Genomic DNA, 13,057 nt, shown 5'->3' on the forward strand with positions numbered 1-13,057 from the left:
GCCCACACAGTTCCCTCCATAGAGGGCCTAGATCACCCGCTGAGAGAGGGAGGGGTCAGACCCTTCCCCTCATAGCACCGATCTGGACAGGCCATCCCTTGACAAAACAGTGAGAAGTGCCTTCCATAAAGGGGGTGAATTGGGTTGAGAGAGGGAGGCCTTTTCCTGTGGGAGACCAAGAATAGCACCATCGTCGAAAGAAGGTTGGGGGAAGGGGACGGGGACACATAGGTGGTGGTGGAGTACTGAGGAGTCCTGGCCTCTCTCCCCACCCCATGATATGCAGATAGGGCTGTGCGTGTGCCTATGCGGCTGGGGAAGTCACCTGGATTGTGAGGGAGCCCCAGGTTCCCCAGATACCTGGGGTTAAGTAATAGTAAGTACATATCTGAGGGCTGAGGTGGGGAGGGAGGGGGTTCTAGGACAGAACTTTTAGGGATATGAGACAGAATGGACAGGCTTGAGCATGAAGTCCATTAGCTCAAGGACCTGGAGGGTAGGGATCTGGAATCGGAAGACTTAAGGCAGAGAGTAGTAATTAGAGCAAGTTGAGTTGGGCGGGAAGCCCAGAATAGAGTTAGGAGGGTGGGGTCTGGAGTGAGGGAGTCAGAGGTCTTAAGATTCAGAACTAGAGGAATCTACAGGGCAAGGTCCAGATTCTAAAATCAGAAGCCTTTGGAGGCTGAGTTCTAGAGCCAGAAGAATTTGGATCTGAAATCAGAGGCACTTGGACGCTGTGAGGTCTAGAACCAGAGATACAGAGTAAGGACTAGAATTTGAAAAAGTCTGAAGACCAAGTTTTAGGACCAGAGGGATTTGGGAGTTGTAAGGTCTAGAATCAGGAATTTAAAGCTGTAAGGTCTAGAACCAGAAAAATTTATAAGGCAAGGTCTGTAATCAGAAGATGTTTGAAGGCTGAGTTCTAGATACGTGGTATCATTTGGAGTCATAAGATGTGGAATGAGGGGGAATTGGAGATTGTGAAGTTTAGAACCAAGGAAATTTATAGGACGAGGTCTGGAATCAGAAGACATTTGAAGCCCATTACTAGAACCAGAAGAAAGGGAGATCATCAGATCTGGAATCAGAGGGCCCTGGAAATTGCAAAGTGAAAAGGTTGTATAGTCCAGGACCAGTCAGTGGTAGCGATAATGAGGTCGAGAGCAAAAGAGAACTGGAACATTGTGTCTGGTTCTGAAAGGTCCAGACATGAAACCCATAAGGTCAAGACATGAAACCCATTTTACTTCTTTTTGATGGGAGAAGCAAGTCTCGAGTGTGGAGTTGAAAAGGGATGAGCTGGGCACCATGAATCAAAATGATTGAGACATCACAAAGTCTAGATTTGGAACGAAATGCATTACAGATCAGGAAGACTAGAACCAATTCCAAGCTTGGGGATGTGGGGTTCCAAAATCAGAAGAAATCTGGTTGTAAGAGCTGGAATCAGCAGGAGTGGGAGCATGCACCATTGAGAACAAGGGAGACCTGTGGGGAGAGCTCTAGAACCAGAGGAAGGCGGAGAGTGTGCTCTAGAACCAGAGGAAGGCAGAGAGTGAGCTCTAGAACCAGAGGGTTCTGGTGGTCCTAGGCCTGAGGGAGTTGGAGGTTGTGAGGCCTAGAACCAGACAACTTTGGAGAGCGTGAAGTAGAAAGATAGAGTTGGAGATTGTGAGGTCCAGAAGGAGAAAAAGCTGAAGATGGTGAGATCGGAATCACAGCGGTTTGGAGGATGCAAGGTCTGAACCAGACCACGCTGGGGGTTGTGCAGCCTAGAACCAGAGAAGGCCGGGAGTGGCACAGTCTAGAACCAGAGTAGGTCGAAAGCTGTGTGGTCTAGAACCAAAAAGGGTTGGAGGTGGTATGGTCTGCAAGCAGAGGTTGGAAGCTACACCTGGGATAGGAAGACCACCTATGGAGTCGGGGTCCAGGTCAGGCAGGAGCCAGCAGAAGTCCAGAGCGTAGGGGTGGGCAGAGCTGGGTGGCCGCTTGGGAGGCTAAGGGCTCAATCAGGAGTCACCGGAGGTGAGGTCTGGCCCAGAGGCCTCCCGTCCCCATTGACACCTGAGTTGGTGGGAAGATCAGAGTCCCACATTCTTATGGACCCCAGGCAGTTCGTAGCGATGAAAAACATATCGTGAAAGTAACAAAAATAAAATAAGAATGAAAGGAAGATGGATGGAAAGCAAGGTGCTTATGGTTATCAATACTCCCCCAAGCCCAGAAATGCAGATCTGAGCCCCAAACTCCCCCACCCCTAATTACCGAAAATAAAGCCAAGAGAATTGGAGAAAAGGATGAGGTAACCGGTACTGAGAACCCCAAGGGAAGTCCTGAGAGAAGCAGGAGGGGGCCAGGGACCCCCTCCCAGAGGTCACTGAGCTGAGACCACCCCGGAGCACCCCCAGACAGTGGGGGTGAGGCAGAGGGGTGGGGACTGAGGTAGGCCTGAGGCGGGCGGGGGTCACCGAGAGGAGAGAGGGAACCCCTCTCCCGGCACCTCCATCCTGTGCATTGGCTGCCGGCTTGGAGTATGATTGACGTCCTTTCTTGTCGGGGGAGAAGGGAGGTGGGAAGAGGACCTGGCTCAGTTGGCCTGGGCCAAGCCTGCCGCTGTCTGAAAGTGGCTCCTGGGCTGGGCGGTGTCCTCGTCCGGGTAGAGAGAGAGCAGGGAGGGGCCCAGGCCTGTGGGGGAAGATGGAAGGTAAACCAGTGGGGAGTTATCACCCCAACCCGTCTTCAGACAGTTAAGAGCATGGCTGGTAAGGCAGGCATGCCTGGATTCAAATAGGAGTGAAATCTTGGGCAAGTGCTGTTCTCTGAATCTCAGGTGTCCAGATGTTAAGAAGCCGGGAACCAGATGCCACCTGAGTTTGAATCCAGGCTCTGCTATTTACTTGCTGTATGAACTGGGACAGGTGACTTTACCTCTCTGTGCCTCCGTTACCTCATCCGTAAAATGGGCTAACAAAAATAACTCCCCTGCCTCCCACAGGGCTGTCAGTGAGGAGTAAATGAGTGAATCCATGTAAAGTGCTTTGAACAGCGCCCAGTGAGCTGTGGTCATCTGGGAAACAGGAATACTTAGACCTACTTCATTCATGAGAATTCACTCATTCAAAAAATATTTGTTGAGCACCTACTGTGTGCCAGGCACTGGGGACACAGTAGTGAACAGGATAAATGAAACTTCCTGCCCTCGCGGGGCTGACATTCCAGTGAGGGACGTCAATTGGATCATGTATGTAACAGATTTAGCACAAAGCTTGGCACAGAATGAGCTCTAGATAAATGTTAGCTCTTCAATTACAAATATGTACTGAGGCCCTGCTCTGTGCCCAGCCACTGCCCAGCCTTGCACACACAGTGAAGCACAGTGACCAAGACAGGCCAGGCCCCTGCCCTGTGAGGAGTAGACAGACAGTAATCAAATAATGTAACAAACTCCTATGTGAATGTGGACTGTGATGAGTGTTTCAAACCATAGCTTGGGAAATGAGGGAAGGCTCTGTGGAAGGAGTCGTATTTGATCTGAGATCTAAAGGATGTGGTAATTAGACAAAGAATGGAGGGAAAAGCATTCCAGGCAGTGGGATCAGCATATGCAAAGGTCCTGAGGCAGCCTCCTCAAGCAAGATGACTTCAGAGTCCTCACAATGCCCCACAGTGGCCCTGTGGAATCTGCTTCTCTCCTCTCTTCTCTGTGCTTTAGCCACACTGGCCTGATTTTTCCCCATAGAAGACAGATACACTCCCACCTCAGGACCTTTGCATTCGCTGTTCCCTCTGCCTGGGATGCTCTTCCCCCAGAAACTGTCACAACTCACTCCCTCACCTCCTTCAGGTCTTTGTTCAAATGGCACCTTCTCAATGAGACCACCCCTAATCCTACTGTTGAAAATGGAAATCCCCCCACCGCAGAACTCTTTTTCCTCTGCACACATTATTTTCCCAAGTAGCACTATTTTTCATCACGTGTACTCTTTATTGCATTTGTTTCTTTGTTCTGGACTGTCTCCCTCACTAGCATGTCAGCTCTATGAGGGCAGGGGTTTCCGTGTGTTTTGTTCCCAGTTTTGTCTTCAGCTCTTAGGACAGTGCCTGGCACTTACCGTGTGTTTAGTGAATATTTGTTACACACATGAAGGAAAGAATGAATTAAAGGATAGTGACTGTGGCTGAAACGGAGGATGTGAAGCGGAGTGCAGTCTGAGACGAGGCGACAGTCAGACCCCGCAGAGACTGGAGTCCAAGATGAGGGGCTTGGTCTTTCTCTGAAGGGTGCTAGGGAGGCATAGAAGAGCTTTGAGCAGAGGAAGGCCAGGGTCAGATTCGTGCTTGGGAAAGCTCCCTCATGGCCAATGCCTGCAGGTTTCAGGTGGAGCTATGGCTATTCATAGCTGTGCTGGAAGATGATGAGAGCAACACAGACAAAGCAGCTTGTCTCATACTCTGCAGGGTTTGGGGGGGTGGTCTGGAACCAGCGTCACCTTAAGGGCGACATTTCTTGAGCATTTATTGTGAAACAGGTCTCGTGCTAAGCTCTTCCTGGGCAGCATCTCCTCAAGTCCTCAAAACATCTCCTTAAAGTATGAACTCTTATATTGGGTGGGCCAAAAAGTTCGTTGGGGTTTTTCCTTACGGAATATAGGCCCCCACTGACAAGAAGGGGGAAACCGAGACTCCAGAAGCAGAAACTATCTCCCAAAGCCACACAGCTGGGAATGACCAAGGGACAATCAGACACAGGCTTCGGGAGACCTAGACTCAGGCCCGGGCTCAGCTTCAACCTCAAGGGACAGCTTTGGCCAGCCCCTGCCTCCCTCAGGGCCTCTCTTTCCTCCCACAGTGTCCCTGAGAAGAGGGAAGGGCTGCCTGTTTCCACTAAGGTCATGTCCAGGCACAGACAGCCCCCCACCAGCCTCAGAATCATCCCACCCTCTCTCAGCCATCCAAGGCACCTCCCACAGGAGAAGGGGACCCAGAGCCTCTCTGTCTACCCAGGTTGCTACTCACCCAGGGGCTCATTCAGTTCTAGGAGGTGGGTGCTGGGATCCTGCTGGCTCCCTGGGGCTGGTCCTCCTGTCAGAAGGAAACTCTAGGGGACACAGACAAAGCCGCCATCATCACCATCATCATCACCATCATCATCATCATCATCATCATCATCATATCCAAGGAGGCAGGATAGGGCAGTGGTTACGGGCACTGTGGTGTTCAGTGGCGCTTATTGGACATGTGAATTTGGGTGAGTCACTGTCCCAGATGTCCTCTGTGGGTCCCTCCAGAGCCTTGTTTTCCCCTTCTTCGGTGCCCCAGCAGGCTGACCTGTGCGTGTGGACTCCGTCAACGTGCAACCTTGCTCTGTGTGTTCCTTTGAGGTTTACATGATGGGAGGTACCAGCAGGTGGGAGGAGGAAGACAAGGGGTATTTGATCCTCTAGCTGCTTCCCTGCTGAGTCGCCTTGGGCTGGCTGTGTCCCTCCATGGAAGGTTTCAGCTCTCACAAGGTGGACCCTACTCTCTCCAGGATCCAGTGGCCACCCCTCTGCCCTGTGCCTTCAGGCTAGGGATGGTGCTGCTAGCCCCAGGGTGATGCCTACACCTTTGTCCTGTTACTAAATTCTCCTCAACACCCCATTTGAACGTGTTCTCTGTTTCCTGTCCAGTCTCTGACTAATACAGTTGCTTAACCGCTCATGTGTAAATGTGAAGAAGAATAATAATATTTCAAGAGTGGCTGTAGGGACTGAATAATCATGCAAGGCACTTTGTGCAGTCAGCGTCTGGCACATGGTAGGCACTCAATAAATAAGAGCTGTTGATATTATCAACCATACTCTCACATTCAAACAGCCCTGTTCAGGGCTTCCCTGGTGGTGCAGTGGTTGAGAGTCTGCCTGCTGATGCAGGGGACACGGGTTCGTGCCCCGGTCTGGGAGGATCCCACATGCCGCGGAACGGCTGGGCCCGTGAGCCATGGCCGCTGAGCCTGCGCGTCCGGAGCCTGTGCTCCGTGGCGGGAGAGGCCACAACAGTGAGAGGCCCGCGTACCACAAAAAACAAAACAAACAGACAAACAAAAAACAGCCCTGTTCAGAGTGAGGAGCCTGAGGTGCTGCTCTTGTTTGGTTGGTTTTTATTCGCCCATTTATCAATAGCCCACTAAGGAGCAGCTAAGGGCCTGATTTCATTAAGTCTCATGCCAGTCCTATGAAATGTAACTATCTGCTACTTCCCAGATGAGGAGACTGAGGCTGAGGGTGGTGACGTCACCCACCCAAGCTCTCACAGTTACTGAGTGATGGACCTGGGACTCGAACCCAAGTCAGTCTGACTCTACTGTCTGTACTCTTTTTTTTTTTTTTTTTTTTTTCTGCGGTACGCGGGCCTCTCACCGTTGTGGCCTCTCCGTTGCGGAGCACAGGCTCCGGACGCGCAGGCTCAGCGGCCATGGCTCACGGGCCCAGCCGCTCCGCGGCATGTGGGATCCTCCCGGACCGGGGCACGAACCTGTGTCCCCTGCATCGGCAGGTGGACTCTCGACCACTGCGCCACCAGGGAAGCCCTAGTTTCTATACTCTTAAAGCCACACTAATAATCCAAGGCCAAGACCTGTGCTAGGTTTGGGAGGAAGTGTTCCATGGGAGCAGAGAAGATTCCTAGAGATAGTCACCCTTGTCATTTCCCCCCTTACCCTGCTTATTTTTTCTTCTTAGCACCTACCACCAACTTATGTCTATTTGCAAAGCCCTTCCATACCTGTTGCCTGATCCAGCAGATCACGGTCCTAGCCCTAGCTGGATGGCTGACCGTCCATTTGACCTTCAGCCAGGCCCTGCCTCTCTTGTTTTTCCATCTATAAAAATTAGATTTAAGCCCACTGGGTTCTGAGGGCCAGCGAGTCCCACAAATCCCCACACGTACCAGGCTGAGGGGAGGCAGCAGGAAGTTTTCGGGTTCTGGGCTGGGGGACCGTTTGGGGGGTCTCACTCCCAGCAGCTCCGCCCCCTCTGCCTCGTCCTCTGAGCTCTGGGCCAGGGCCCTGGAGGAAGACAGGCAAGAATCTCAGAACCCAGCAAACCTGGGCAGGTGTGGGCACCAGTGTGAGTAGGTGATGAGCGTTCATTCACTCCCCCAAGCACCTATTTCTTCCTTTACTCATACACCCTCCGATCCATCATTCATCCATCTGCCAATCCATCTTCCCATTCATCTATCCAGTGATCCATCACCCACCCACCCACCCACCTATACAACTACCATCCATCTATCCTTCCATTCGTCCACCTATCTATCCATCCACTCAGCCACCCACTCCCCCATCCATCCATCATCCATCCATCCATCCAACTACTATATTCACTAATTTCCTCCCTCTCTCACGTCACAAATCTTTATTAGGCACCCACTGTATATCCAGCTCCAAACTGAAAGCCTTGGAAAATAATGAGATGTATCCATGAAAGCCTTATAAGGATAGTAATGAGACCACCCTGGGGACTAAATGGGCACATGCCTACAATTTGGAGAGCAAAAACTTGAGTATTAGTAGTGTAACATCTTTGGAAGGGGGACATGGATCCTCTGAAATTATATGCGAAATCATGTGTCTATGTGTGTGTGTGTAAATCTTCTTGGGAAGGGTCCATGGCTTTCAACAGGTATTCAAAGGTGTTAGGGAACTTAGTTCTAGACAGTTTCCCTGACACCGTGGCAATGTCCTCTTAACTATGACAAAAATTGTTACTAGGCCAGATAGAAATATATTCTAGAGGAGAGGGCCGTGGTTGACTAGTGGGATTTGGATAAACAGTGAGAACAGTGGAGGGCGCTCCAGAAGGAAGGCACAGCCTAGGCAAAGACATAAAGTTTGAAACAAACATGACATGTGCTGGGGACACTGAGGGCCTGGCTGGAGCAGAGGTCAGGGTAGGAGGAATAATGAGGGGTGAGGCTGAAGTAGGAGGCAGGAGAAAGATGGGGTCAGGGACCTTCTCTACACTTCTTTTTTTTTTTTTTTTTTTTTTTTTGCCACGCCACTGCTTACAGGATCTTAGTTCCCCGACCAGGGATTGAACCCACACCCTCAGCAGTCAAAGCGCGGAGTCCTAACCACTGGACAGCCAGGGAATTCCCTCTACACTTCTTTATATCCCACCTCTACTGTGGCTCACCTCTTCCGAGCCCCAGCCATGGGGGAGGATGCTGAGGGGTCCCCTCTGGAGGGGCTGGAACAGCTCAGCCGGGGGTCACTCCCCCAGCGGGGCAGCAGGGAGGGCTCAGGGGTTGGGGGCGACATGCCGTGGAAGCTCCGTGCACGGGGCCGGGGAACAGCCCCTGGAGGTCTGTGGTAGGCCCTGGGTAGCTGCTCACTGGAGTTGAGCTGGAAGTCATCATCCATGGAGATGTAGGGGGCCAGCATCTCCAAGTCCAGAGCATCGACGTCCTGCAGAGGGCAGGAGGGAGTTAAGAGCATGAGCCTTGGCCTTGGGTGGACCCGGGCTAGAGTCCCAGCTCCACCACTTCTGAGTTGTGTGCCTGAGGTCAAGAGTCTGAGCCTCAGTTTCCTCATCTGTAAAATGGGTAGAAGGACTCTGTGGTAGCCAGTTGCCAAGATGGCCCCCAAGGATCCTCATCTCTTGGTATTCACACCTTAGGTTAGTCCCCTACTATAGTGACTAGGGCTGACCTGGTAACGATAGGATATTGAGGAGATGATGGTGTGTGACTTCCAACATTAGGTTGTAACGATCCTGTGGCTTTCGTGTTGCTGTGCTCTCTCTCAGGCCACTGGCTCTTGAGGGGAGCCCTCTGGAGAGGCCCACATGGCAAGAAACAGACCTCTTGCCAACAGCCAAGAGAGGGATCTCAGAAGTGGATCTTCTAGTCCCAGTCAAGCCTTCAGATGACTGCAACCCGGCGTGACATCTTGATTGCAACCTCATGAGAGATGCTGAGCAAAAGCCACCCAGCTAAGTGACTCCCAAACCCCTGACCCTCAGAAAGTATGTGAAGTAATACACGCTTGTATTAACCTTCAAAGTTTTACAGTAAGTTGTTATCCAGAAATAGATAGCAAATAAGATTTTGATAAGAAGTGTGGGGTGTGACTGTAACAAAAACCTAAAATGGGAGAGGGGCTTTTGCACTGGGCAGTGAGCAAGGGCTGGAGGACTTTGAAGGGCCCGTTCGAGGAGGCCTAGATTGCCTTGAACAAGGCATTAGTCAAAATTTGAACCATGAGGAGCCTGCCACTGAGGGCTTGAAGGCAAGTGAGGAACACGTTATCCGAAGCTGGAGGAAAGATTTTTGCTGGGAAGTGGCTGAAAGTTTAGCAACACTGTCACCTGCAGTTTTGTGGAAAGTAGAAAATGTAACTAGTAAGCTGGGTGATCCAGCTAAGGAGATTTCCAGCCAAAGTGTTGAAGGGGCTGCCTGATTTCTTCTTGCTTACTTGGAGTAAAAGGCAAAGGGAGAGAAAAGATAAAGGAAGAAATGTTAAACAGGAAGGAGCTGGGGTTTGAAGGGCTTGAAAATTCTCAACCTCCCTGTGTAGTGAAGAATTTTACCCCAAAAGAGGTTCGGCCTTTGTCCTGGCTGCTGGGAGGTGACATCTAAACCCTTGGAATTTCCCAAGTGATAGGTGTGTCTTGGCTACTCGTGATGGACCCCTTGGACCACACCTGATAGTTTATTCTGACAAGACAACTCAGGATGGGGACTCTCCATGCCAGAAAAGCCAACCATGGGATTTGAGGGCTGGGGCTTTGGGCCACATGAAATCAGCCTGACCTCCACGGAAAATCTGTGTGTGTGCTGGGGAAGGTGGAGGTGGAGATGGAATTCAACTACGTTGGCAATAACTCAAGTGATCATGCCTACACAATGAAACCTCAATAAAAACTCTGGAGACCAAAGCTGGGGTGAGCTTCCAGTATTCCATATGCATGTTTCCACACATCAATGACAGGAGGGTAATACCATCCCTGGGGACATGAAAGCTTTGAACTTGGGACTTTCCCAGTCCCAGATTCTACCCTATGAATTTCTTCCTTTGGCTATAATATTCTTTTGCTATAATAAGACTGTAGTCATAAATACAGTGCTTTCCTTGGTTTTATGACTAGTTCTAGTAAATTATAAAACCTGAGGGAGCCCACGAGAGTCTCTGAATTTGTAGGCAGCTGCTCTGAAATGAGGGTAGCCCTGGGGACCCCCAAACTTGTGGCTGACGTCAGAAGTCTTGGGCAGACTTGACATTCTGGAGGGTTGTGCCCCTCACCTTGGGTTTGGCTGACTCTGGGAACTCCCCAGGTGGCAAGTGATGCTAAAATTAAGAAATGGTTTCTGAGCAAAGAAGGGCACTCTCAGGAAAGCATGGTCTAAAGATTAAGCCCAGGGTGTGTTTATAAAATTCCTTGTTAAGACCTCAGAAAGACAAAAGGTGGCGCCTAGAATATCCTCAGTCAGACAAAAGGTACTCTAGGGTTTAAGGATGTGCCTCATAGGTCTTCCCCATCAAACAACAGGGCTTCTGTTAAACCTCAGGGCACTGACACTCAGCCATCTCAACAGAAGCCCAAGGTAGAGAAGGGTTTATCTCAGAGATTTGTGGGTACGGCTTTTGTCTAATGGAGTGAACTCCAAAGAGATTCATTTAAGACATACAAAGTTTTTTTTTTTTTTAAGAGCATTATATGAACAGAAGCACTGCCAGCTTGGCCTGAAAGGGACAGAGATGGTACAAAATGAAAAGAGAACTTTGGGCCATCAAAGTTCTAAAAGCAGGAAGCAGGTTACAAAAACCACTCAGCTGCAAATACATGTTACCTTTTTATGAAAAAGGAAGGATGACTCAGAGTGAATTGCCAAGAGCCCAGAGGGTGGAGCCAAGAACCATGGAGAAAAACTCCTGGGATGTTTTTGAGTCAGAATGGGTTCTGACCAAGGAACTTATGATATTTGCCCAACTGGATTTCAAAACTGCTATGGACCAGTGATACCTGTATGCTCTCCTTTCCCCTTTTTTTTGAATAGGAGTGTTTTTGGCAGTTATTCTATGCCTGTCCCATCACTGGATGTTGGGTACGTGGGTGGCAGACAACTTGTCTCTTTAGTTCACAGACCAACAGATTGAGAGGAAGTGTATTTGAGGTGCTTTGCCACACCCAGACCTGACTGAGGTGACGAGATTCTGGACTTAAAGTTGATGCTGTAGTGGGAGGGGGTGAGTGAGTTTTGTGTGACAGAGAGACATAAATCCCAATGACCCTTGCCTTTTGGTGTTCCCACGTGTTTGTGGCTGCCTTCCACATTGTACCAGGGTTGGCCTGTATGACCAATACAATACAGCAGAAGTGATGGTATGTCACTTCTGAGATTAGGTTATAAAAGACTGCATCTTCTGTCTTAGGTTCACTCTCTGTCTCTTGGATTACTTGCCTTGGGGGAAGCCAGCTGCCATGTTGTGAGGATGCTTAGGCAGCCTCTATGCAGGCCCACATGGTGAGGAACTGAGGCCTCCAGCCAAAGCCAGTGAGGGACTGAGGCCTGCCAACAACCATGTGTGTGAGTTTGGAATTGAATCCTCTAGCCCCAGATGACTATGGCCCTGACTGAGAGCTTGACTTCAACCTCATGAGAGACTCAGAATAAACCATCCAGCTAAGCTGCTCCCAGATTCCTGATTCTCAGAAACTGTGTGACATAATAAATGTTTAGGGATTTTTTTAAAGTTTTTTTTTTTTTGATGTGGACCATTTTTAAAGTCTTTATTGAATATGTAGCAACATTGCATCTGTTTTCTGTTTTGGTTTTTTGGCTCCAAGGCATGTGGGATCTTAGCTCCCCGACCAGGGATTGAACCTGCACCCCCTGCATTGGAAGGCGAAGTCTCAACCACTGGACTGCCAGGGAAGTCCCATAAATGTTCGTTTGAAGGTACTGAGTTTTGGGGTAATTTGTTACACAGTGATATATAGCTAATAGATCCATGCCACTGTCATTTATCTCTCCAGACCATCAATCATCCAAACATTATCCATCTATCATCCATTCAACGGTCTATCTATCCAGCTACCCATCCAAACATACATCACCTATCCATCCGTCCATCCATCCATCCATCCAAATACCTAAGCATTACCCATCCATCTCTCTACCATCATCCACCTAGTGAATTCAATGACCCATCTATCCATCCATCCACTCATCCCCTTAACCATTCCACCATCCTTCTCTAAAACTTAAGATATGTCACCCAGAACCCAGAGGTAAAGACTGTTCCTTCCATGCCAGCCCTTACCTGAGCTATATCTAGATCTGTCTCCACTGCCTCAAGGTCTTTCCCAGAGGCAAAGAGTTTGTGTGCATTCTCCACATCCACAAGTAGTTCATCTGGGAGATCAGCCTGTGGGGAGAGAGAATAGACTTAAGGAAATCTTGAGCCTGGGAGATGTTAAGCAGTAAGGCAGTCTAAACATTTGAGCTCAGGGGTAGAAGTGAGGGTCAAATGTCAGCCAGCTGGGACACCAAAGGGGTCAAATAGCAAATGTGAGTTTCTGCACCTGGGTGTTCCAAAGTCTGAGTGCCTGGGTATAAATTTTTTTTATATATAAATTTATTTATTTTATTTTATTTATTTTTGGCTGTTGGGTCTTCGTTGCTGCATGTGGGCTTTCTCTAGTTGCGGCAAGTGGGGGCTACACTTCATTGTGGTGCGCGGGTTTCTCATTGTGGTGGCTTCTCTTGTTGTGGAGCACGGGCTCTAGGCGCGCGGGCTTCAGTAGTTGTGGCACGCGGGCTCAGTAGTTGTGGTGCATGGGCTCTAGAGCACAGGCTCAGTAGTTGTGGTGCACAGGCTTAGCTGCTCTGTGGCATGTGGGATCTTCCTGGACCAGGGCTCGAACCAGTGGCCCCTGCATTGGCAGGCGGATTCTTAACCACTGCGCCACCAGGAAAGTCCCTCTGGGTGTAGATTGACAGAGCAAACATCAAAGGTTCAAGAGACCAAAGCCTGAGGCCAAGATATTCTGGCCCTCTGGGGTTACATGTC

At 49.8% G+C, this 13,057-nt stretch overlaps 1 protein-coding gene across 2 annotated transcripts in view; it reads right to left on the bottom strand.

Moving 5' to 3' along the window:
• Window positions 1-2,587: 2,587 nt before the first annotated feature.
• The window catches only part of HIF3A (hypoxia inducible factor 3 subunit alpha), a 28,757-nt gene continuing 18,287 nt past the window's right edge, over window positions 2,588-13,057 (bottom strand). For both annotated transcript variants that reach the window (XM_060083306.1, XM_060083305.1), the window contains 5 exons: window positions 12,308-12,412; window positions 8,178-8,449; window positions 6,928-7,045; window positions 5,017-5,098; window positions 2,588-2,685 (listed from right to left, as the gene is read on the bottom strand). In XM_060083306.1, coding sequence (XP_059939289.1) covers window positions 2,588-2,685; window positions 5,017-5,098; window positions 6,928-7,045; window positions 8,178-8,449; window positions 12,308-12,412 — 675 coding nt within the window. The remainder of the gene's footprint in view (window positions 2,686-5,016; window positions 5,099-6,927; window positions 7,046-8,177; window positions 8,450-12,307; window positions 12,413-13,057) is intronic.

The sequence above is a fragment of the Mesoplodon densirostris genome, chromosome 19 (assembly GCF_025265405.1).
Source record: "Mesoplodon densirostris isolate mMesDen1 chromosome 19, mMesDen1 primary haplotype, whole genome shotgun sequence".
In the NCBI taxonomy this organism is placed as follows: Eukaryota; Metazoa; Chordata; class Mammalia; order Artiodactyla; family Ziphiidae; genus Mesoplodon; species Mesoplodon densirostris.